The sequence below is a fragment of the Pinus tabuliformis genome, chromosome 9, assembly GCF_031772625.1.
Source record: "Pinus tabuliformis cultivar Carrire ecotype Pingquan chromosome 9, CPIR1, whole genome shotgun sequence".
NCBI classification, from domain to species: Eukaryota; Viridiplantae; Streptophyta; class Pinopsida; order Pinales; family Pinaceae; genus Pinus; species Pinus tabuliformis.
The window spans coordinates 759576644-759603878 of NC_142307.1; the positions used below are offsets into that span (position 1 = coordinate 759576644).

The 27235-nt window shown below is 39.2% G+C and overlaps 1 protein-coding gene across 5 annotated transcripts in view; it reads right to left on the minus strand.

Annotated features, from left to right (window-relative positions):
* Nucleotides 1-27235, minus strand: part of LOC149150943 (uncharacterized) — a 305135-nt gene that overhangs the window by 44718 nt on the left and 233182 nt on the right. For 4 of the 5 annotated variants that reach the window (XR_016262992.1, XM_089441070.1, XM_089441068.1 and 1 more), the window contains exons 8-10: nucleotides 19524-19786; nucleotides 19276-19399; nucleotides 18943-19146 (exon numbers count right to left, since the gene is read on the minus strand). Coding sequence is in view for 4 of the 5 variants with exons in the window: in XM_089441070.1 (XP_089297196.1) it covers nucleotides 18943-19146; nucleotides 19276-19399; nucleotides 19524-19786 (591 nt within the window). In the remaining variant the exon portion in view is untranslated. Of the gene's footprint in view, nucleotides 1-18942; nucleotides 19147-19275; nucleotides 19400-19523; nucleotides 19787-27235 lie in introns of those variants that run through there. The other variant, XM_089441071.1, reaches the window with a different exon arrangement.

Here is a 27235-nt window from a genome sequence, read left to right on the forward strand (position 1 = left end):
ACCCAATGTTTCATGGGAAGACAAAGCACATAAATAACAAGTACCATTATATTCGGACGCTGGTGCAGGATGGAGCACTGAAGCTGGAGTATGTTCGAATAGATGAGTAGACTACCAACATATTAACGAAAGCGCTTCCGAACAAGAATCTTGTGTATTTTCAAGACAAGCTTGGTCTGGTTGATATGTCGTCCCTCTTTGAGCGGGAAAGATAGACACTACATTTCTGTCTTCCTAGAATGAAGAAGAAATGGAGGATTGAGTTATCATCTGGCATTCGACACTCTTTGAGGATGAGGTAGGGTATCCAAGACAAGAGTGGGCAAGAGGACCGATATTCTTGAGGGTTGGGAACCCAAGATGAGAATAGTCCTAGTAGGGCATACTCGAAGAACACCTGGGTGGGTATAACCCTAAGAGAGACAATGACGAGTGCGTCTATAAGTCATTGGTCTCGCCAACATTGTGCTTTGATCTATTATTGAGAGATGGAGCGATTAAACAATGTTGGTTGAAATGATGCTGTAACAGATGGATAAATAATCCGACTCTTTGCTTATGAGAACTCTTGTATTGAGAATGTCCATGTACCATGTATGTATGAATACCTCCCTAGTTAAGAGGGAGTGTTGAAAATAGTATAACTAGGTTTGGTCTTCATTATGTCAAATTTTTGCATTAATGTATTTTTGTATTAAAAGAATTATTTTTGCTCTAATTAAAGAGCTCAAGACAAGTCATGTAAAAGTGAAGACAATCATGTATTATTTGTGTAAATGTAATGAATGTAAGTCCTTCTAGATCATCAAAGAAATACTCAAATGTGTACCCACAGATTTACTCAAGAAAAACCGCTCAAAGGAAGGCTATGGATTCACGTCGACTCAGCTAATTAATCAAAGGACATGTCAGCTTAATCTAGGCTCATGTCGGCTCAATAGATGAGAGGACAAGCCTATATATAGGCTACGTGTGGCTCCTCCAAAATGCAATTCAATTCATCTCTCTCACGAAGAAGAGCAGCAACATTAAGGTCGAGGAAAGAGAAGGTAGCCGCAGCACGTGAGGAAGTCTGTCCCCTCATGCGAAGCCACCATTGAGCCTGCTCCTCATCACGACATTCGGATCTGGGTTAGGGTCTTGCATCACGTAACGGTGTGGATGGTTTGAAGGGCAGTTTTGGTCGCAAACAAAAGGAGACTGTTGTTGAAAGCTGCGAGGGTATCGTAAGGCTAGGAGAGCCCTAACTCCATTCACGCATATGCATACATTCTAAAATCTAGGGCTTCTACCTTCGTTGTGTTGACAGTCAACGTTGTTGCCTTGTGAAGTCCTGTAGACAAGCTCTAATCATAACCTTGGCAGCGTATGAGGCATCTACATATAATGCAAGGATAGATCGAGGCTAGGAGAGCCTATCCGAATTGTTTGGTGCAAATTGTCATGCTCATTCACTGCAGAATTGAACAGTGTGATTGGGTACACATTTTGAGGTATTGTCTTTTGATGTTGAAGGCATTTCTGGGTCAATGTTTGGGTCATGTAACTTCTCAATAAAGATTCTATAAGAAAGAGTTCAAGGGTTTTTCCTCTCAAGTTTTGGAGAGGTTTTTGCCCTGGCATGGTGCCAATATCTTATGTACTTGTGCATGATTGATTTTCTTGTTTTGATAATTGGTTGATGATAACACTACATGGTAATAATATCAATCAAATCTTAAGAAAATAATATTTCAAGCAATTATCATAGTAAAGAGAAATAGAACAATTGTATTGCCCTAAAGGCCAAGCGAAGTAGTCTATGAGGCCTCCTCAACCGAGAAATGAAGTCCTTTCTCATCATTCTCCTAGTCTCCATTCTCCCCAAGGGATTAGGCACTAGTCTATCAATAGGTGGTCACTCAAAGAACCATTTTTTTCTTCACCCTTCCCTCTTCATTCTAGGTCTAGCCACGATGGGCCACTTAGGGCATCACTTTCCCAACAAAGTAGCCATAGAAAAAGTTCGATCTCCTAGCCTCTACTACGTTATTGTGTCCTCAAGGTCTCCTCCAAATTTGAATAAATTCTGATGGTGGGATTGTGAGATATCCCAAGCTCTAGCTCTAAGATCAAACTTTGCCCTAGTGTTCCCAAGGCTAGTACCTCATAGGATCAATTTGACACCTCTAAGTGAAAACTCTTTTTTTGAACCTTTCCCCTTCCTTGTCTAGGTTAAGATATTCATTGGTTGCTAAACTCCCTTCCCTTAACCTAGGTTGGGTCCACGTGGTCTCGTGTGGTCCCATACCTTTGAAAAGTTAATTCTTCAAGAACCACTTGGGAAACCAAGTTCAATAAGAATTTTAGGGATTGGGAAACTCCTTTGCAAGACACATTCCTTAAATCTAGCCCTTAAATCCTCACCTCCTCCTAGAAAGCTTCATACCTTGCTTGAAGAGCAAGCAAGCTCCATCCTTAACCACCTTCTAGGAAAAAGATCATTAAGGTCACATCACATCCACTGGTTGATTCATCCTTCACAAGTGTCTTTCCATATATCAGGTCTCCTCCTATCGATGAAAGTCCGTAAACAGTAGGGAGGCTTAGCTGAGATGACAGTGGGCTAAGTCGCCATTGTTTCCCTTGACCTAGCAGTTGTCCCTTTAGGAATCCCTTTTAGGCTCCCTGTTAGTTTGACCAATAACAATCCGATTCCTCAATCATTTTATTTGGTGTTTATTTCTTGTGATTAGATTTGAGCTCAAGCTAGTCTAGCTCGAGGGTTTTAGATGAGACTCTTAAACTAGTTTCGATGGACACGAATTGCCACCCTAGTTGGTACTCAACTGGTTTCAATGGACATCAATCACCAGCCTAGTTGGCTATTGGGGAAAATCACTTCAAGTTTCCTGTTGTTGAAATTCGAGTGAAAGCTAGAATTTCTGATAATAATAATTATTTGTGATATATATATGTGTGTGTGTGTGTGTGTGTGTGTTTCTTTTAGCATTCACGTCATTTAGTTATGTCATAAAGCAATTATACATTTAACTATGCAAGTAGATATCACAATGCACAAAGAGACAAGAGACACTAGAAATTAGGCCAGCAGCCAGGGCAAAACCCGGCAATCCTTTCCTTATAGAATATTTTTCAACAAGAGAGAAATCCAAGTCATTAACAAACCAACCAGTAGACCAATTACCCAAGTGCCAAGTCAGCCCTCCATCACGATTGTCCATAATATTGTTCATAATATTGTCCACAAATTTGTCCTTAGGATGTCATATACCACTGAAATAAAGTACCTCGGGAACTTGCTTAGACACAGAAGAATACGCTCTAGAGATTCACATAGACATAGAAAATTATAGCCTCAAGAAGATCACATAGTCACAGGCAAATAGTGCTTCAGGTAGTTCGCTTAACCACAGAAAATGTGCTTCAGGTAGCTCACTTAACCATAGAAAATGTGCTTCAGGTAGCTCGCTTAACCACAGAAAATGTGCTTCAAGAACTTTGCTTGTCACAGAAGAGTAGTGATTCAGGTAGCTTGCTTTAATCATAGAGAATGTGCCTAAGGAACTTCGCTCTTCCTTGAAGAATAGTGCCTCAACTTTTGCTATCTTCCACAGAGATGTGTAGCCTCAGACTTCATATATGTCCGTCTATATATATATATATATATGTTCTTCTTACAAGGTTACTTTTGAAGGGAAATGAATGATCTATATAGAGCCTTCATTAAGAGAAAATGGGTGTCTTCATAGGTAGGCTGACATGACTTCTTGGAGGGTCGACTTAGGCCCTTGGAGAGACAAGACTATACCATAAAAATTCAATTCTCTTCCTTTTAAATGTCCAAATGGGACATGACAAATAATTTTTCTTCTGACTCAAATAAATTATTTTTTATTCTGGCATGAACAACATACTTTGATAGATTATAATAAATATATCAATGATAAAAATATATTATGAAGACCAAACCTAATTACAATTTCAATACTCCCTCTTAACTAAGGAGGTATTCATAATGACTCATCGTGTTGAAATTTGGCAGCTCGGGGAGAAATTCCCTCATTGAGGAAGCCCTCCTCACCCTAAGGAGACCCTTCTAGTACTTGGAAAAATTTAATTTGCACGTGGGAAAATTATATTTTTAATGTGGAACCATGACACCACAAAAAGTACAAGTCAGCCTAAAGGAGGAAATTCAACCTCATCAACCACATATAAATACACCTAATGGGACATCATTTGGAGGAATCACATCACACCATCCATTCATCTTCTTTGGTTCGTACAGGTCTGAAAATTACAGGGTCTGAGCTCACATGTGCGAAGAGAAGAGAGAGGAATCTATTGACTACATTGACTTTATGTTTTGGACCTATGGCCAGTGTTGACTTTTGGTGTTTGGACTTGGTTTGGCCTTCTTTGACCTGAGTTTGTGGATCAACATAGCTAGCTCATTCAACCTTTTCCTTGAGAAACTTTTCAACAAGAGAACATCTCAATAGTCATTATGGATACCTCCCTAGCTAAGAGTGACTGTTGAATTTTGTAGATATGGGCGGTCTTCATAATTAATGTTTTAGCCTTTCAAATAAATGTAATGATAAATGCAAGACATGTTCTTCATCTCGGCTTCAAAAAACTGGAAATTTGAATTTTCAAATTATGAATTTTTGCCTCCAAAAAGTAAGGTCGGCTCAAGTCGGCTCAGGCATATGTTGAAGAATCTAGGGCAAATTAGGTGTAGTGTGATTTTTTGTTACTTGATAACAATTTGTGAAGTATTTTACTTTTCCTTATTAGCTTATTCTTCATCTTATTATTAGTGCATATGTGTGTACTTCATCAAACTGCTACCAAAACATAAAAACAAGAACACAAGATGTTGGCTCTCTACCAAGGCCAAAATCTCTCTTCTCTTGAGAGGAAAACCCTTTAGTGAATTTCTCTTATTGAAGCTTCTATTGATCAATGCCAAACCCTAGACCCTTGACTAGAAGATCCTCCAAGCACAAGTCAAGTCCTTTCAAGATCACTTCCTCTTGCAACACTTCGTCCTCTTCTTTCTAGCACTTTGTCTTCAACACTTCTTTCGTAATTGTAGAAACCTTAGATTGTGTGTTCTAGGATGAACCTTGACCTTTTCTTCCTTCGCTTGGGATGGAGTCTTTCTACCTTAGGATGATGACCTTCTAGTCTCCCAACTGAGCCTTCTTTTCTCTTGACAACTATTGCAGACTTAGGGTAGCAGCAATGCAACCCTAATTCTTCGCACGTGTGGGGGATTCACTTCACAAAACCATGTTAGACTTATCTTCCATCCTTCACTTGCATACCCTTCTTTCACGCTTGAGAGAGAGGCCTTGTAGGCCTAGTTTGCACCCAAAACAATGAGATATGGTGAACTGTAATTTTTTGTTGTCACACCTGCAGGGACTGCTCTCCTTTCCTCACACGTGTGGTTGTAACTGGCCCTTTAACCCTTCGGTTTTATCCTTCTTTTCTTCGCTGCCTTGGAGAACTTCTTCTTATCTTTTTGGTGCCCTTATCCTTACCTTGTACCTTTGCAGACTTCAAAGGAATGTCTTGTCTTATGAGGGAGTGGACAGCCTCTATATATAGAGGTCTATCCCTCCTTTAAGCCGACTAGAAGGTCGACTTGTCAACTTGTTTGCAGGCCAACTTGAGGACTGTTTGGAGGCCGACTTGTTGAGCATACTTCGGATGGTTTCTATGGTGGTGTAACATGGTTGAAGGAGCTTCTTGATGGTGCCTTTGCATAGGAGGAGACTTGACTTTGCTTGGAGGTTTTCTCTTTGAGTTTAATACATATTTATACAAGGTGTAACATGCCCTTAAGGTCTTCAACCTTTTCTTTTCACTATTTGACTCAGCTATAGCACTTTAATTAGTGCTAGACCTATTTCAATGAGCAAGAAACTCATTGACATATATTATAAAAATAATATTTCCTTTCTTGAATAAATACAAATATCAAAAGTACATTTAGGAAGACCGAACCTAGTTACATTTTCAATGCTCCCTCTTAACTAGGGAGGTATTCATACAACATTACAAGGTGTTTGGCTATTATCAATCTTGAAGATTTCACATAAGAGAAACCGGATTTGCAATCCATCTGTTATAGCATCATATCCATTAGCATTGTCATAGTGCAAGGCCTTGACTAACAATTCCATCTCTCTATGGGGCCATGAGTTACAATGCTGGCGAGACCAGTGATTTATAGACACCTTCATCATTGTCTCTCAAGGTACATACCCACCCAGGTGTTCACTGACTATGACCTTCTAGGACTATTCTTGTCTTGGGTTCCCAACCCTCAAAGAATATCGGTCCTCTTGCCTACTCTTGTCTTGGATGCCCTACACATCCTCAAAGAGTATCGGATGCCAGATGATTACCCAATCCTCCTAATCTTTTTCCCAAGTGAAGACAAGAATGTTGTGTCTATCTTGTGTTTACATTTCCATTCATGGCCTTCATCTAGACTTACGGCTGTTAGTCCTGGTCTAGTGCATGACCCATGAAATGAAAAAACACAATTGTCACTCCTTTGTAATCAGGGGTGATCCAAAACTCCCTCTTGATCAAGGACCTGTCAGAGCTCCCTCTTAACTAGGGACTCTTTCTTTCATCAACAACTTCTTCTCCGTGGGTCCTTCAGTTGCTTGATCTCTTTCCTTTCTTTGATGTCATGAAGTCTCTGTTCAAACTTCTTCTAGGTAGGGCACCATCTATCGATCACTTTCCTTCTTGGTTTGTCATGTCATTGCTTCCTTCGTGGAAACTGGCTTTCTTGTCATACATCAGGTTTTCTTGTCATCTAGCTACTCCTTTTTCATCTTGCCCATACTTCGGAATACTCTTCTCATGGATGCTTTGTTGTACTTGTTTGTTTACATGTTTTGACCTAGTAGCCTATCATGACTTCCTCCTGATATTGCTTCAACATTGCTCTTTCTTTTGCTAGATGGCTTCTTCATCACGACATCTTTGTAGAGTAGAATCATTTATCTGCATATTTCATATCTCCAAGGCTTTCGTAGGTGTCAAGGGTCCTTCCTTCCTTTGTCAGAGTTTGCCCTGCCTTCTTTCGGGAGATCTCTTCAAAGTATCTTGTCAGATAGTGATTCTCAGTGATCATGGTGTTCTTTCACACGCTTGATCTTTTTCTTTGTTTGCTTCTTCTTAGATAGATAGGTCAACCATTTCATGCTTCTTGTGAGAGCATTTCTTCCTTGCTTGTTTCCTCGACTAGTCAGCATTTCTTATTGCTTTGTAGTCAGCAATATTATACTCCTTATGTGAGCATATTCTTTTGTTGACCTCCATTGCATTGTAGTACAAGCCTTTGAGCATGTTCTTGGTGAAAGAGATTCTTTCATACTTGATCATGTTATAGAACTATTCTCATGACTCAACAATATACAAATGATAAACTCTGATGCATACATACCTCATCTTGATTCTCCTTTGATCATCTTAGCTACATTTGGTGGTCCTTAGTGTGGCCCTTCTTGCTCCATCTTAGCTTGCCTTCATATCATCCTTTTCTTGAATCCCATGAATAGGATTCCCAATGAGACATCTGCTTTGGTTCATGAACCTTCTTTCGAAGATTCCATCATAGGATCTTAAAAATCCTTATCTTGCAAATGTTTCCTTTTTCTTTTGATGATGGAGGTCTTCTAAGATTCTTAATCATGATCAAATTTTCTTTCATCATGGATGAGGTCCTATACTAGGTTTGCTTCTTCTACATGAATATCTTGAGCTATATCTGCCATGCTCCTATATTCTAGAAGATATTTCCACCCATGCATTTTTATTCTTATTATAAATGCCACATCTTCATGAGTATCTAGAACTCTATGCACATCATGCTTCTAGATTCTGGAGGATGTTTCTAGTCATGCAAGTTTATTCTATTCCTACATGCACCTATACTACTCAAAACTTTGAAAGAAGACTTGAAGTAAAGACTTTGACTTAGTCATAGTAGAGATCCGGAGGATCTTCCTTCTTTTGCTTCTTTCCTTTTTCTTTCACTTCTTGAGTTATGTGAGCTTCTTCCCGCTTTCTTTTGTTGTTGTTGTCCTTCTTAAGCTTAGGACAATTCCTTTTGTAATGTCCATATTCTTGGCATCCAAAACATTGGATTTTGGACATGTCTTTGTTGTTTGTTCTTCGTGGACCAAATTTGCCAAATTTACCCTTTCTCTTGGCCATGGTAGCAAATGCTTGCTCCTTTGATCCCACATCTTCCTTTGCCTTGAGTCTGGTTTCCTCTGTCCTGCATAGAGACCACATTTCACTGAGAGTGGTTGCTTCCTTCTTGGCATATATTCTTGATGTGAAGTTGCCCCAATCCTTAGGTAGAGCATTGAGTACTACAGTTTTCATTTCTCTATCAGACATGACTTCCCCAAGCTCTTGAAGTTGATCTCTCATTTCAAAGATTTTCATGAAGTAGGGAGCTATTCCTTCCTTTGTTATCTTCATCTTGTACAATTCATTCCTCAGAGATATTACTTCTCCGATTGTGGATACCAAGAATAACTCTACTAGCTTATCATAAATTTCTTTTGATGTCTCAAATTTGGAGACATAGGGAATGAGAGAGTCTTTGATTGATTCTATCAGAATCCTTTGAGCTCTTGTCTCATCCTTATTGTACTTAGCTAAGGCTTAAGTTTGTTCCCTAGCAGGGATAGCGATATTCCCTTTGACATGTTCTTCAAGTTGGCTTCTTCAAGTGGACTTGCTTGATGATGAGGTTTGCTTGATGACTTGTAGCTTGATGTAGGTCCTGCTTCAATCTGCTCTTCTTTGTAGGTGCCATTATGTAAGGCTCTTCTTCTTGCTATGTAGACCTTCTTGATGATTGATGGATTGTAGACCTTCTTGTCCTTGAAGTGATTGAGACTTCTAGGCTTGATGCTTCAATCTTGTAGATGCTTCTCCTTGATGAGTGTTCTTGAGTTGCCCCTTCCTTGATGTGTCACCTTAGCTCTGATACCATTTTGAAGAATCTAGGGAAAATTAGGTGTAGTGTGATTCTTTGTTACTTGATAACAATTTGTGGAGTATTTTACTTTTCCTTATTAGCTTATTCTTCTTATTATTATTATTAGTGCATATGTGTGTACTTCATCAAACTACTACCAAAACATAAAAACAAGAACACAAGATGTTAGCTCTCTGCCAGGGCCAAAACCTCTCTTCTCTTGAGAGGAAAACCCTTTAGTGAATTTCTCTTATTGAAGCTTCTATTGATCAATGCCAAACCCTAGACCCTTGACTAGAAGATCCTCCAAGCACAAGTCAAGTCCTTTCAAGATCACTTCCTCTTGCAACACTTCGTCCTCTTCCTTCCAGCACTTTGTCTTCGACATTTCTTCCGTGTTGATTTGGGGTAGCATCAGATGTGCTCTATCCATGTAAATTGGTGGAAAGGCTAAAGCACATGAGATCTCCAAGACCTAGAAAGGGTTTGGGTAGATTCTAACTGGTTTGGGAGATATTAAAATAATTAATATTTTTAATGGAGATCCTAAGTCTAAACTTAGGAAAAATAGAATATTAATGGGTATTAATATAAAACTAGGTTAGAAGGTTCCAAAAGTCATGGATCAAGCCAAATATAATCTTAGCCGTTGATTAGAGATTTAATTTTGGTCGTTGATGGACCAACGAGAAAAGTATAAGAGGAGGCTTGAGGGTCAGTTGGAGGACACACTAGAGTGATCAGTGATTCTATTTTCTAGAGCAGGGTTTGCTAAGAGAGATAGAATCAGTGATCAACAGCGAGGGGCAGTGAATGTTGAAGTTTCTGAGTTTACTTAATTTAGAAACCCTTGTAAGGACCCATTCATCCACGGATTTTATAATAGCAGAACATGAAATCTTATATACAAAATTTTACAGAATTTAAATAATTAATCTAATGAATACTAACCTGTCTGCTTTGCTGACAATCTGTCCGCTCTGCTCTGCTGTCTGCTTTGCTGACAATCTGTCTGCTCTGCCCTTTGCAATTCCTGTCCGACTGCGTTACTTAAACGGCCAAAACCTCCTTGCCGAACTGAGTACAACCTAGGTACTTAGTCTCAAAAAGCTTTCCAATTGAAGCAGTCTGATTCCCCCGTGCCCAAAAACTTCAGTATAATCAAGACTCGTATCCAAAATTATTCTCCACTCTGCTGCCCCCCCGCAAACTGGTTTTTCCCTCTTCTTTTATTTCCTCATCCACCGCTTTCTCCTCATCCCCGTGTCAAAAATTTGGTTACGTGTACTTTATGAAATCAAATCTCATTTGATTTCGTTGATCTTTATTTGAATACATAGTTTAATTTAATAAGGTTTATTTATTATATTTTTTTAATGAATTAATTAAATTTATTAAATTTATACTTTTTAATTAATTTATATTATTATTTTATTATTTTTAAATTGTAAATTTTAATCTGTATTTTAAAATTAATATTTTCTGCTGGTTTTAAGGACTTATCATATATATGATACTATGGTGTGGTATTAATTTATTACCTTAATTTATATCTCCTCCTGTAATAACTAGTTTACATATAGTGCGATACATGCAGGTCCATGCAAACGTAGCTATCATATGGAGGTCTCGTATGTATGCTAATACTCGTATTTTATTTATAGGCAGGTCATTACAACCCTTCATGCACTTTTCCTTATTTATTCCTACCTACTTGTTAATTTTTCTTTAACAAGTTATTTACAAAGTAAATATTGAAAATCAACACCAGTGCATGCTCAACATATTACAAATCAACAACTAAAAGAAACAAGAACAAACACACCACATGACACCATTATTTTTGGACTAATGTCCCCAGAAAAAACCCAATGCGGTAAAACTGATGCAACTATCTGAGGGTTTTCTTATTAAGCAATATCATAGTACAATCTAGGTGTCGTAACTAGCCTACCCAACAAAGAATTTCCTTAGCAGCTATGCCTCACAGTTTGAGAGAAATCTCCTGGCTAAAACCTCGAAAAACCCTTCCGGCTGCTCCTCAGCACAAAACTACTCCTGCAACCCCAGCGTCTGCCCATTCTGGACTGCGTCAGCCCCTCTCTGTCTCACGTTGGCCCTGCGTCAGCCTTTCTTGGCCTGCATCAGCCCCAAGAGGCCTTGTGTCAGCTTTGGGAGCCTCAGCGTCAGCTACGCTGGCCCTTCTGGTGCTCCGCGCAGCACTTGGCTGCCTCTGCGTGGCCCTGCGTGATCCCTCGCTAGCTCCACATCACCCTCCTTCGTTGTTGTGCTGCTCTCCCGGCACAATCTCTGCCTTTTGTATTCCTCTGTACTCAATGCCCCTCAGCTGCTCTCCCAATCACTGATTCTATCTCTCTTAGCAAACCCCGCTCTAGAGAATAGAATGACTAATCATCTAGTGTGATCTCCAAGTGACCCTCAAGGCTCCTCTTATATTTTTCCTGTTGACGATTCAACGGCCGACATTAAGTCCCTAATCAACGGCTAAGATTAGATCTGGCTTAATCCATGTCTTTTCGACCACTCTAACACAGATTCATATTAATACTCATTAATATTTTATTTTTCCTAAGTTTAAACTTAGCGACTGCATTAAAAATATTAATTATTTTAATATCTCCTAATCTCTTTAGAATCTGCCCAAACCCTTTCTGGGCATTGGAGATGTCATGTGCCCCAACCTCTCCACCAAATTTCATGGCTAGAGCATATCCGATGCTACCCCAAATCAACAGTGAATACATAGCAAAGAGTGAGAGTTAGACCCAGAGAGATAGTGCAGAGTCGGGAAAGGTTGATGCAGAGGCAGCTAGGAGTTGCATAGAGCTAGGAGAGGCTAGCGTGTGTGACGCAAAGTGTCTAAGGGCTGACGCAGAAGCTCCAAAAGCTGCGTAGAGGCTAGCAGAGCTGACGCAAGGCCAAGAGGCAACGCTGGGAGGATTTTGTGCGACTGACTGGGAGCTAGTGAGCTGCGTAGGGTGACGCAGTCCCTATCAGAGTGACGCAGAGCAGTGGGAGTTGCAATTGTTGCTATGGGATTGTTCATCCGGTGATTAATCCGCCGGAATATCTGTCTTCGGGGAGAGGTACTACTGTCGAGGGCATTCTCTGTTGGGTGAGCCATTTTTGACACCCTAGTTGTATTCTGAAAACTGCACAATAATAAAACCCTCTAAATAGCTGCATCGGTTTCCCGCATTGGGTTTTTCCATGGATTTTGGTCCAAAAATAACGGTGTCACTTGTGTTCTTGTTTTCTTTCAGTTGATGATCTATAGGTTTTGTTATTGTACTTGTGCTTATTTTCAGTATTTACATGGTAGATAACTTGTTAAGTAATTAAACAAGTAGGAAGAAATAAACCAGATAGTACAAGAAGAATTTCTAACGGGTTAAACTTAGAAATTCCAACATGGTATCAGAGGATGGTTACAGATCACAAGAAAACTGAAGGCATCAGTCGCGCAAAGCATTTACAGCAGATTCAGTTGTCCCAAGTGACAAATCTGATCCTTGCAGAAGGCGACAGAGGAAGGAGTGATGCAGAGGGACTACATCATCATTCTGGGCCGAAGAAAGGCAATGCATAGGCTAAGGGAGGCAGAATCAAGCTCACGCAAAGCCACGCAAAGGCCAGGAGGGCTGACGCGGTTGGCTGGGGGAGCTGATTTGCCGGTGCCGAGATTGCGCAAAGCCAAGTGGCTCAATCCTTTAGTTGTTGGGGCATAGGATGCTGTGGGTAGTTTGTAGAGCAAAGCTGGTGGGGTATTGTGGTCAGAACAGTACCTAACAGGGCAATACCAAGTAGAGGGAGTTGCTACCCAGGCATATTTCTGGCCAAGGAATTCGGATCAGTGTTGCAATTGCACAGATGATCGGAGTGGGGCAACTTGATGTTGGCAGAAGGATTTCCAGGAGGGAAATCAGGACTCAGAGGGAGGCCTGAAGAGAACTTCCAGACGGGAAGTAGAGAGACTCAGCAGGAGTCGAACAGAGGACTTCTTGACAGGAATTAGAGAGACTCAGCAAGAGTCGAACAGAGGACTTCTAGGAGGGAAGTAGAGAGACTCGGAGGAGTCGACAGAAGAGCAGCGAGATGGTCGTGAATGGACTGAGGGATTGGAAAGGCTGGGGCGTCCAACTTTGTGGTCTGGAAGGCCAAGATCATGTTTGTTCTATGTTCCATGAGTGCTTATGTGCCACTTGAGAAGAAGTGAGGAGACATCGAATTGTAGTCAGGAGGACAATATGCGAGGAGAGGCAGGATCCTTGAGGTACCCAACCTCTTGGATTATACCCTGCTACGAGAGCCCTAAAGAGAGAGTAGCAGGACTAGCGGATGTCGGTAGAGACACATGTGGATGAAGTGGCGGAGAGTGCTACAGTGCAGGAGACCCCAGGCAGCACAAGGCTAGCAGGTTGCAACAGTGCGAGAGGCACAGGAGTGTTGCACCAGTGCAGGATGGCATAGAGAGGTGTGCAACGGTGTGAGATGCAAGGAGTTTTTGTAGCAGTGCAGAGGTTAGTAGAGGGAGCACTTGTTAGCGACAGAGGGAGCTTCAGCATCGGGAGTGTTTCTAGCCTGACAGGAATGTCAGAAATTGGGTGGATCAGTTACTCACTTCTCGGTAACTGAGTTGCAGTGCAGTAGGAATATGCAGTAGCACGATGCAGCATGATGAGAGGGGGATGCAATGCAGATGCACTATTGGGAAGATGTACCAGCAGCAGCACGAATGCAGAGGGAGCTGTCGTACAAATGCAGCAATGGCAGTGACAGGGCCATGGGAAGCAGTACAGGATGTAGCAGTGCAGAGGATGTTGGGTGGGGAGGCCTAGCATCAGCACAGGGACAGGTGCAGGATAATCAAGGTGATACTCAGTGTGGAGTATTACTAGAGCACAGTCCTCGATAAGAGGGAGTGTTGATTTGGGGTAGCATCGGATGTGCTCTAGTAAGGTTACTTGGGAGCAGAAGTGAAAACAGGGAGCGGGAGTGAAAATGGGAACGGGAGCGACATTTTCAAAAGCTCTCGGTTTGGGAGTGAATCCCGGAGCATTTTTTATATAATATATATATATATATATATATATATATATATATAGATATATATATATTTTATATTTTGATGCATATATGTCAACAAAAACATGTAGAATGATGAATTAGATATAAAAAACATAAAAACCATAGATTGAACAATATAACAACAATCATCTAGAAGTTATAATCTTCATCAACCACGTCCACAAGGTAGTAACATACAACATATTGAGTCTCATGAATCATGATTCATCAATCTTAAAGTTTCAAGCTTTCAAAATTCAATATATAACATTTATCATTATTGATCACCAAAGTTGTACTTGTAAGCTAAGTGTAACCATTACAACAAATAATATCTAACATGAAATGAAATGTTATAAAATGAAATGAAATGAAACAACTTTCAACTTTCACAAAGCATCATATTCATAATTCATTACCAATGAGTTATAATTGCCAACTTCAAACTTCAAACTTAAATTGTCATATATTGTTTACAAAAAATATCATAATAAATATGAAAGAGTCAACAGTTATACAAACTACTAGAAACTAGAAAATACAAGTAAATCTATTATCTATTGCTAATGCTTGGGTCTCTTTTCGCCACGAGAAATGTCTAATTTTTTAGTCTTGATGGAAAATCAAGATCTTTGTCATTAATATCACCCTCATTAACATAAGATAGAAAAAACATAGCATGTCAAGTCAAGATTTTGTTCGAGTGATGGTTACATTTTTAGTAGGGTCATGATAGAGGAGTTCAACAACCAATGTCACTAACATCAAGGTACATAGAGGGATTGGTGCTCTTCATTAAATATGAGTTCCATACCCTAATACATGACAAAATCCAATGGAAACATTGCAATCCCCCCAATCTTGAAATCCTAAAAAACTAATAAGTCTGCTGGATTTTGAATGAAATTTAAAATTCTACATTCTCCGTATGAAATTCAATGAGGTCAGAACCATTCTCAAACATCCTGGGTCATTTCATGGTAATGTTAAAAGTTTAAGTAAAAGGATGAAAATGAAGATCAAGGAGAATGTCACTTTTACTTTCAGAATTTAACATTACCATGAATCACATATCAATACTAGGGGCATAAGCTTGATAATTAGGTTGCCCCACTAAAAAATTATTTATTTCTTTGAAAAAAATTTCATTTGGAATGTTACTACAAAAAAAAATTGCAAAAAAGGCTAGGGAGCGAAAATTTCACTCCCGAAATTCGCTCCCATACGGGAGTGATTTCGGGAGCATGCTCCTTGGTCGCTCCCAAAGGGAGAGGATTCAGGAGCAGGTTTGGGGGGAGGGCACTCCCCTGCAACCCTGTGCTCTAGCCATGAAAATTGGTGGAGAGGCTAAAGCACATGAGATCTCCAAAACCCAGAAAGGGTTTGGGCAGATTCTAACCGGTTTGGGAGATATTAAAATAATTAATATTTTTAATGGAGTTCCTAAGTCTAAACTTAGGAAAAATAAAATATTAATGGGTATTAATATAAAACTGGGTTAGAAGGTTCCAAAAGTCATGGATCAAGCCAAATCTAATCTTAGCCATTGATTAGAGATTTAATCTCGGTCGTTGATGGACCAACAAAAAAGTATAAGAGGAGGCTTAAAGGTCAGTTGGAGGACACACCAAAGTGATCAATCATTCTATCCTCTAGAGCGGGGTTTGCTAAGAGAAATAGAATCAATGATCAGCAGCGAGGGGCAGTGAATACATAACAGAGAGGCATAGTTAGTACCAGAGAGACAATGCAGAGTCGGGAGAGGTTGACGCAGAGGCAGTTGGGTGCTATGCAGAGGCAACTACGAGCTGCGCAGAGCTAGGAGAGGCCAGTGTGTGTGACGCAGAGGGTCTAAGGGCTGACGCAAAAGCTCCAGAAGCTGCGCAAAGGCTAGTAGAGCTGACACAGGGCCAAGAGGCAGTGCTGGGAGGATTTCGTGGGACAGACTGGGAGCTAGTGAGTTGGGTAGGGTGACGCAGTCCCTATCAGAGTGACACAGAGTAGTGGGAGCTGCAATTGTTGCTGTGGGATTGTTCATCCGGTGATTAATCAGCCAGAATATCTGTCTCCGAAGAGAGGTACTACTGTCGAGGGATTCTCTATTGGGTGAGCCATTTCTGGCACCCTAGTTGTATTATGAAAACTGGATAATAATAAAACCCTCTGAATAGCTACACCGGTTTTCCCGCATTGGGTTTTTCCAAGGACATTGGTCCAAAAATAAAGGTGTCACTTGTGTGCTTGTTTTCTTTCAGTTGATGATCTGTAGTGTTGATACTATACTTGTGTTTATTTTCAATATTTACATGGTAAATAACTTGTTAAGGAATTAAACAAGTAGGAAGAAATAAACCAGATAGTACAGGAAGAATTTCTAATGGATTAAACTTAGAAATTCCAACATTCCAGCAACTGTAGAAACCTTAGATTGTGTGTTCTAGGATGAACCTTGACCTTTTCTTGCTTCGCTTGGGATGGAATCTTTGTATCTTCGGATGATGACCTTCTAGTCTCCCAACCGAGCCCTCTTTTCTTGACAACTATTGCAGGCTTAGGGCAGCAGCAATGCAGCCCTAATTCTTCGCACGTGTTGGGGATTCTCTTCACAAAACCATGTTAGACTTATCTTCCATCCTTCACTTGCATACCCTTCTTCCACGCTTGAGAGGGAGGCCTTGTAGGCCTAGTTTGCACCCAAAACAATGAGATATGGTGAACTGTAATTTTCTGCTGTCACACCTGCAGGGACTTCTCTCCTTTCCTCGCACGTGTGGCTGTAACTGGTCCTTTAACCCTTTGGTTTTATCCTTCTTTTCTTCGCTGCCTTGGAGACCTTCTTCTTGTCTTTTTGGTGCCCTTATCCTTGCCTTGTACCTTCGCAGATTTCAGAGGAATGTGTTGTCTTATGAGGGAGTGGACAGCCTCTATATACAGAGGTCTGTCCCTCCTTTAGGCCGACTAAAAGGCTGACTTGTCAACTTGTTTGCAGGCCGACTTGAGGACTGTTTGGAGGCCGACTTGTTGAGCATACTTCGGATGGTTTCTATGGTGGTGTAACATGCTTGAAGGAGCTTCTTGATGGTGCCTTTGCATAGGAGGAGACTTGACTTTGCTTGGAGGTTTTCTCTTTGGCTTTAATACATATTTATACAAGGTTTAACATACCCTTAAGGTCTTCAACCTTTTCTTTTGACTCAGCTATAGCACTTTAATTAGTGCTAGACCTATTTCAATGAGCAAGAAACTCATTGACATATATTATAAAAATAATATTTCTTTTCTTGAATAAATACAAATATCAAAAGTACATTTATGAAGACTGAACCTAGTTACATTTTCTTCAACACCCTAGAGACCTGTCTATTCGGGCTTCCTTGATCTCTATATAAAGACCATTCGGTCTCCTCCATTGAGCAGAATTCGGATCACATCAAGGATATCTTTTGAGGTTATTTAAAGGATGAATCTGAGGCTCTAGAAGGACTAATTTGAGGAAGGAAGAAATATGAGGCAGACCTAATTCCCTGATAAAGGCCAAAGTCTCTGAGGCATAGTGGAACAAGTTTATGAGGCTACTTATTCTTGACCAGGTTTGACCTAGTTTTGTTCATGGTTAGTTTGACCTCTGTTTTGACTTGAATGAGTTGATAAATATCTTGTTGAACTGAACAATTTCTCTAAGAAAAGGTTGTTAGGATTTCCCCCAAGTGGTTTTTCCTAGGGTAAAATTCTTGTGTTTCTTGTTTGGCTGTATCTTTATGATCCTAATGGCATTTTGTTTCTACTGTTGAGATCTTTTGTGCAATTGTTTTATGAAAAATGTGAATACACGAAAGATTAATGTAAGAAATCATAAGAAGTAATTATCAGATTAAGCGATCCTTGAAAAATCAACAGTGTTTATTATTTTTCTTAGTACTAATCAAGTTCTAGAATAATTAATGACGAATTTAAATCAACGGATACAATATTTTACCATTTCTATGTCATTAGGTCATTTATGAAGTATGAATCAATGTATTTCATTATTGAATTTGAATTTCCTTGTCCATTGTTCATTTCAGTGTTAACTTTTGAGTATTGACTCTAGATACTGATGACCTCAAACCAAGTCTTTGACTTGTCACTCTTTACTGTTTTTAAGTAATTTCAATTTACTATTCCAATATTCAGACTTTAGTATCTATTATTTTTTTTTCTAATCAGATTCTAGATTAATAAATGATGAATTTAAATCAATGTAGATTCTAGAATGATGAATGATGAATTTAAATCAATGTATGCAATATTTTACTATTTCTATTTGATTGAATTATTTATGAAGTATGAAACAATGTATTTCATTATGAATTTGAATCATGCTTCCCAGGATCCCACACATGCCCCTGTGCATCTCCCCGTTCCCATGCCCCCCTGTCCGGGAAACTTGGTGGAACATAGGTTCTCTCTTGTTTAAAAAGTGTAAGGTTATCATTTTTTTATTACTATCTGTTTTCCTGTAATACATTATTCAAGCGACGTATATAGGACTCTGTGTTTTTAACCAGTGTTGCAAATATCTCCAATTTTCCCAACAGTTCTGATTTCTCCCAAGTTTTCATATTGGCCAATTTGTCCAATATTTTCATTATTCTCTATGTCTAAGTTTATTCATGCCAATATTTTCCAATGATAAACTGCTTTCCAAACCATTGGTGATATATTCCCCAAAACAATATTTGCAAGTTTGCAACACTGGTTTTAACTTAGAAAGAACAATAGATTAATTTATATCACAATATTCTTAAACAAGGAAAAGGTATTAATGGTAAACGATGACTCACTTGCAAAACATAGTGCAGATCTGGTCTGCCATCATTTAAAACTTCTGCATGGGTTGGGAGCTTTAGAGATCCATCTGTAGCTGCCATAGTCCAAAGATACTCCTCATCATACCCAGATTCTACGTTCATCTCTGCAGCAATTTTGCTGCATATGTATGATCGAAGTGCTGCTGCAGCAGTAAAGATACTAGACCAGCGCCCATGCTGTCATTACAGACTTTTTAGGTCCCATAAATAGGAAAACATTGAAAACATGCTACTTGGATGAGAATACAATTGAATATTTTTTTAATTATTAATCATTTTAGAACTTTCAACCTTAATTTCTCTAACCTTACTTCGTCTTAATTTGATATGCATGGCCTTTGCAACCTTACGCCGTCCTCCAAGCTTTTTAACAGAAACAAATAGGTTTTGATCATGTTCTTGTAGGTCTTTGTATGCTGGAAAATCAGACCTGAATACCAAAGAAAACCCTCAGCTAATAACAACATTTGAAGTGTCAAAGAATTGCAAAATCTAACCAAAATATACTACACTAGAAATATGGAAAAACTACACATTTAGACAAAATTACATACAGGCCCCTGGCCTCCATAAATCTGTTAACGCCTAACTTCACTTGGCTGAGTGTCATTAAGTCAGGTTGGTCAACTGGAAGTGTCTTTGAAACAATTCCCTTTACATCCCCCGAATATCCATACTGAGAGTGATGCACAGAAGAAGACTCATTCTTCAACTTCTGTATAGGAGGAAGATGTCTGCTTGTTTTTCGACCATAAACAAATACTGTCCAACGCTTCAATGCATGACCAACAGCTTTATAACCCCCATGGAAGAATATCTGTGGGTAGATGACAAACAAGGCATATTATAATTCTCTGCAAAGATATAACTAGGAGAAACATATAACAAATATAAAAATGATGTTTAGCATGCTATTGAGTTGGATTAGACACAATCTGACTCAAGCTTAAGATCATATGAAACCTGAATGATCTTTCATTTGTATGATAAAATCAACTAGTCAGTTTCACCATGATTGACAAGTGCTCAAACAAGGAGACCATCATCCAAAGAATGCAGTATGCAGCTACGATTTGTAGGTTAGAATCACCTAAAGGCAGAACTATGGAACAGGAAACTTCCACACCCCTTCCCCCCCGGGCCTCAACCCCTTTCTTAAATGTTTTTTGTACAGCAACAGGGACTATATTACCTGAGAACATTGTTTCTGGCATTTCCGAAATAACCGAGATGTCATAGCATCTATGTTGTTTGGGTATTGGAGATTAAGAGAACCTTCTACACATTTTTATGAACGCGTAGACTGATTTATGGTGTGTATCAGCCCTGATGCATGGTTTCAGAGTGTGCTCCAACATGTATGAACAAATCCACACTGCCACATGAGATGCCCTAGCACCATTTCAAGCCACTCCCTTCCATTACATTTAAAAGCAGATTAAGTCACTCTAGTTTGCAGCATCAAGTGACCAAATCAAGTCACGATGGTGTCATAAATTCAAGCCACAAAAAACTCAACGGCACTGCAACAGGGTACAAGATTTAACTGTTAGCAGCTTCAAACGTAATTTCATGATATTAGAATATCTTCCCAATTGCTATTTACAAGGGCTGGACCTCACATTCAAAGGGTTTCATTGAAGATTCACGGGTATTTTAAGTCATAAACTCTTTTAGATATATCACAGATTACATATTAATATTATCCATTTTATTATATATAAGACATTTCAAGGTTCGCCATTCCCAAAAATTTGCAACTTTCATTTTATAAACTCATACCTATTTCAGTTTGTTTAGGCAACTTAGAGATACAAGCATTTAGTTTTAAGTTTTATCTAATCCATTTTAAGTATGTTATCGCTTCATAAAGAGTGCTAGACCATTAGTCATTTCACTAATGAGCAAATTGCCATTAGAAAAGAATTTAGAGCAATAGTTCATTTAATAATTTGCAGCCTATAACACTTACAAATGAAAGAAGGGAAGGACAGGCATAGCCAAGCTCGTCTAACACAATTTCTATTAGTCCATTTTTTCCCAAGAAAAAGCTCATGCGGAAATCCAAGGGATGCTTCTGTACATTTGTGAATGGCACTCCTAGTAGTCCTTGTAGATGTTAATAGCTGGGGAAAAGGTACTTCTGCACAAGTCTAAGTGTCTATGTGGAGGTCACCAAATTGACCTCTTAATCTTAGCAATTACTTTAAGTCTCAACTAATTGACTTTTATAAGATAAAGTGAATTAATCTAATGAAATGCAAAGGTTATTTGCATTAGTAAATTAGATGAATCTCAACTGTTGATCTCAAGTGAGGAAGGGAGCACTTGTAATTTCTAAAGTTATTTGAATGAAGAACTGATTTAAGAGCAAAAATCTTTTGTGTGCATGTGATTTCGAGATTGGTGTATTTAATTTGTTTCTGCTGTTTATAATTGTTAAAATTCTAGTTGTGTTATTATTCAGTAAATCTGATCTGCCAGGAAGTAATTAACTGACTTAATGGCAGAAATCTTATGCATGCATGTGATCGTGAGATTGATGTTAATTTTCTTCCACTTTTTAATTGTTAAAATTCTAGTCATGTCATGATTCAGTAGATCTGCTAGAAAGTAATTAGCCAGGTGCCAGGGTTAGAAATTACCAGGCCTGTCAGAGTAGACTAGTGTGCCCCTAACCAAAGGAGATTCAAACTGAGGACCTGGTGGCATAGAACTAATCAAAAGCCCAATGACACTGGAAACAATCAGCTGAGCTAACCCCTTGGACTATCTAATAGTACATTTATGTGGACTTCCTATTAATCAGTAGAGTTTCAAGAATGCTTTCATATACGAAAATATAAAAGGAATTTATTTCAATCAATTTGTGCTCATTTTGCATTAAGATTTCAGCTGTACAACTAACCAAAAGTGCTTACAGTAACTCATAACAGGGAAAGTATCTGGGTCATGTAGCCTTTGAAGAAAACTTCCTTCCTTGGATAGACTTTGTCGAAAAATGGGAAAATTCAAATAACATCATAGCAGCAGTGTTACAGTCCGAAAAGTAACAATAGAACTAATAGTATGCATCTTTGATATGTAAACGGAAGCCTAATTTTCCAGAAATAAAAAAATATTTGTGTAAGCATTATAGGCTGACTTAGGCATTAAAGCACGATGCAGAATACAGTGAACCAGGCCAACACTAATAATCTACAATGCAGCTTACATTTGCTCGCCTATAGGAGTGTACTGGGCCATCCAGGACAGGGAAGATTGATTTGTACAAATATATAACAAGTAGGCCTTGCTTTTACAAACATAGGCCTCATTTTTATCAATATAGAAATGATTTATCTGCTTATTGATTGTGCACTTCTTATTACTGTTAACAGTGACTTTATCCATCCTATTCTATTCCTTGTACTTGCTGCACCTTCATTTATCAGGAAGAAGTCGCTTTCTTACTAAGTGAATATTTGCACCATACTACTAAAGAGGGAGGACTCGTCTCACTAATTTGGCCATTAAATCAATGTACTTATTCATGTTTGTAGTTTAACTAATAGCACAAAATAAATTGCATGATTGCATTCATTATTCTCCTGTGTAAGGATGAAGACTGCTCAAATCACTGCATTATGATGAGCTTCAGTTTTGGCCTAAGAATTGTAATAAATTGCATCATTGCATTTAATATTTTCCTTTGTAAGAACAAAGATTGTTTGCATTGTTAGTTTTTGTAGCATCAGAGGTGTTCTAGTCTTGAAACTTTATGGAGAGGCCAAAATACAAGAGTTCTCCATAACCCATAAATCGTTTCTAAAGATTCCACCTAGAAGTGTCTCAATTAGATTATTAACCTATTTTTAAATATTTTCGAAGTCTAAACTTAGGAAAAGTGGTTAATTAATCAGAATTAATGAGAAAAGTGTGAATTATCTAGAAACTCACACGGATCGACTAGGAAATAATCTTAGCCCTTGATTAAGTTTTAATCTTCGATGTTGGAAGTCCAACAGGAGATTATAAGAAGAAGTCAATGAGTAGATGGAGAACACACGCTCTTGAGATCAATTCCCTTGGAGAGTTTGATTTTCCAGAGAGCAGCAGCAGTTGTCGGAAGAGTTCAAGCCATAGAAGGAAGCAAAGAGGGGCAAGGATAGTGAAGCCGGATGAAGATTTTTCAGATTGGTGAGTACTTTGCAGGGAGGCCAAGATTTTCTCTAGGAGACTACGCAGAAGCCTCCAAAGGGAAATTTGATTTTGCTGAGGTGAAGCTGGTTTTCAGTTCCAAAGGCCGGAAAGCATTTCCAGAGCACCGTAGAGACAGTTTCCTAGTCAGCAGCAGGGAGGATGGCTAGATTGCCAGTCGATTCACACAGCACGTGTGGCAGGCATTGCCAGAGTGACATAGAGCCTATGCAAGCCAACTTGGATGGTTAGATTTTAAGGGGAAGCCAAGTGTCGGGATTGCTCAGAGTGAGGCCAATAGGATTTCAGTAGTTGAAATTTTCACATGCATAACTACATTATCATGAGCTTGAGTTTTGGCCTTAGAATTGGTGATAATATGCTATGATAGAATCAAAAGGATATATAATATCAAAAGAGACTAGATTAGTGTTATATGGTGCAAGAAAGCGTAGCAAGAATGACTCTTTTGATTGTTGTTCACATAACCACAAAATCTAGCACGCCTAATACAAAGCCACACTAGGCAACCTAGATCTTATGGCAACAATGAGATCAGCCACCACTGTCACCTCAATGGACTCTTTCCTGCAATTTAGTGGTGCATGGTATCCCCACAAGGTAGGCTTTCTGAGCAAGGCTTAGAAGTTAGATGACTAGGGTTTAAAGCCAAATGGCTCTCTAAGGGACTTGCATGTAAAATCACCTAAAGAGATCTTAAAAAAAGGAGGGTTTAAATGTGATAGGAGTCCAATGGTTATGGGATTAGATACTGGAAGTGTTGTTAATAAAAAACAATAATTCAAGAGAAATAAACAAATACACAGAGACATATAAATAATAAGGTATGGACACAATACGTTTTCCCTTGGAAACATTTGCACCAAAACTAGCTTGGAATGATAGATCTATATTCCTAGCCCAAAGGCCAATTTATGATGGAGTCTTTATTTCTTTAAGTAGGTTACATTACGAAGAATACCATGGGCAAAACCATGGGCTATCAAAACCTAGAGCCCAAAAACCTCCAATGGTAAATTGAGTCTACTACTAAGTCAAGTTAACCCGAACTTGACTAACAATACCCCCCTTAAACTTGACTCAAGGAGATTAACCTAGACCCAATCTCATTCTTGAAGGCCATATAAAAATGTTACAATCCACTGGAATATATGGGTAATGAACCGCTGTATGTGTCAGTTCTCTATGATATTTTTCCTTGTGCATGGTTCATCAACCATCTCACATCTTGAGATTTCACATCCCCCCTCACTCAAGCTAGCATCGAGGACACTTGCCACCCTCGTACCTATCCAAGGGGTCCATTCAACAACTTGAGACATCAATAACTCCATGCACCACCACACTCCAACATGTATGCTTGAATAATAGGTCTTACAACAAATTCAAAAACTAGCGTACAACTACACCTACCACCATCACACCTATTCAAGTGGTTCATTCCACAACTTGAGACATCATGTGCTATTGCACTACATGTATTCCTAAACAATAGGGCTTATCGCAACCTTAGGGAATCCAACCTACCTATGGCTAGAAATTACAGCTTGGACTTGTTGCCACACAATCTAACAAGGCCCTAACAGGGGAACCTATAGGACAACTACTAGGCCAAGTAACAACAATGGGACAAAGACCTATGTCACCTCAATCAATGTCCCCTGCTCTTTTCAGATTTTCACTGATGGGAGGAGTCCCAGTAGGATAGGAATCACTTGAAAAAGGAAGGATCAATGATCTATGTGAAGTGATTCCACTAAGCCCATTCAAGGAGAGGCTCAATCAATGCTCAATGCTTCCAAGAAGCTAAAGGCTCTCCAAGAAAGACCTAGGATGGAAATCAAGACTTAGGGCTTGGGATTTGCAATGATAATGGGCTTACCTAAGATCAAGATTCCAAATGTGATATAGGACCTCTCAAGAAGCCTTGTAAGGTGATTTGTCACTTGGAATAGGTTTTTCACTTCACTTGAGAGACCTAGAAGGAGGCTACGCTAGACCTAGGGTTTTAGGATATTCATGGGAGGAGTCCTTCCAAGGTGCTCACTAGGTCAAGATAGGAGAGGGAAAAGGGTCTTGTAAGATTTATTCTACAGAATACTAGGTTCATATGACCCTCAAGAAGACCACCTTCATCCAAGGAAAACTAACTAGGTTTCCCTTCTAGGGCATAGGATTTCCAGAGAATTAACTGTGAGAATTCCACCAAAATTTGAGCTATCCAAGAGGAAACACTAAGAAAGAGTTCCATCTAAGAGGCATCTCAAAATTCCTCTTCTAATGAATTTCGTTGGATGCCCTAGGTAACCGTTTAGAAAAAGGGGCCAGAATTTTTGGAGAAGAAAAGAGAGAGAAGTGTTAATTTTAGATAACAATGGTATGTTCTATGCTTGCAACAATTACTTCAATGTCCTTTCGTTAGCCCAATGATAATTTCCACTTATTTTCCAATAGCAATCACATTAACCATTAATCACATTGACAGTAACAATAAATGCAGAAGACAAGCCAAGACAAGAGAACACAAGATTTTGGCTCAAGCTATGGAAAAATCCCAAGATGGGAAAAACCCTTGATCAATTCTTCTTATTATAAATATCAAATGTTCAACAGAGAGAGAGAGTACAATAATACAAAGTCAAAGCAAATTTGACTTGCCGAATCATTGTCCAGAACAACCCAGTCAAATCTGCAATTCTACTCTCAGTCAGCAGTAATTAAATCGGCCCTAACCAGTCAGCAATCTGTTGAAGAATCTAGGGACTAGATAACAATTTTTGAAGTCTATTTCTAATTTGTCTTTGTTAGCTTAATCTTCTTTTTCTCTTATTAATGCATGTGTGTGTACTTCATCAAATTGCTATCAAAAACATAAAACAAGAACACAAGATATTGGCTCTCTGCCAGGGCCAAAACCTCTCTTCTCTTGAGAGGAAAACCCTTCGGTAAGTTTCTCTTATTGAAGCTTCTTTCTTGATCAATGCCAAACCCTAGACCCTTGACTAGAAGATCCTCCAAGCACAAGTCAAGTCCTTCCTTTTCTCTGCACTATGTCTCCCCGGCACTTTGTCCACCTTCTTCAGGCACTTCGTCCTTCTTTTGGCACTTCGTTCTTTCTTCCACTGTTAGTAGTCCTTCTAGAAGAGACACTTATCCTTTTTACTTAGTGAGATCCTTCACCTAAGGATACTCCTTCCTTCTCTTGACCAAAAGAGTTTCTTCTTTGATGTATAGTTGTAGGCTTTGTGTAATAGCACTGCAACCCTAATCCTCGCACGTGTGGGAGGTCTTGTTGATGTTATATGGCTCCATTTTCCTTCGCTTGAGGTCCTTCCTTCTTCGCTTGGATAGGAGGTCTAGTAGGCCTAGTTTGTAGCCCAAACGATGAGAGATGAGAAACTTTGAAGTTGTTGCTATAGTGACCGCAGACAACCCTCCTTTTCCTAGCATGTGTGACTGCAATTGACCCTAAAACAGTCTTTTAGACTTCGGTTATATCTCCTCCTTCTTCGTTGCACTAGAGGCTCCTTTAAACTTGACTTTTCCACCTTTTATTTGACTTCACTTGCTCACTGATTTCAGAGATGATTGCGTTCTCTTTGGAGGAGTGGACAGCCTCTATATATAGAGGACTATCCCTCCTTTAGGCCGACTTGTAGGCCGACTTGCTGCCTTGAGGCCGACTTGACTTCCTTTGCTTCGATGGGTGCTTTTAATGGTGCCATTGCTTCTTTTGATGGTGTCTTTGCTAGGAGGAGACTTGACTTTGCTTGGAGGTGACTTCTTTGACTCTTATACATAATGTAACATACCCTTAAGGTCTTTAACATAATTCTTTTGACTCTTTGACTCACCTATAGCACTTTAACATGTGCTAGACCTACTTCAATGAGCAAGAAACTCATTGACATATATTAAAAGAGTAATATTTCTTTTCTTGGATAAATACAAATATCAAAAGTACATTTATGAAGACCGAACCTAGTTACATTTCCTTCAACACAGTCAATAGTCAAACTTCCCCTCTTAAGCTTAGTCAAAGGAGGGAGGAACTTGGCCTCTCTTG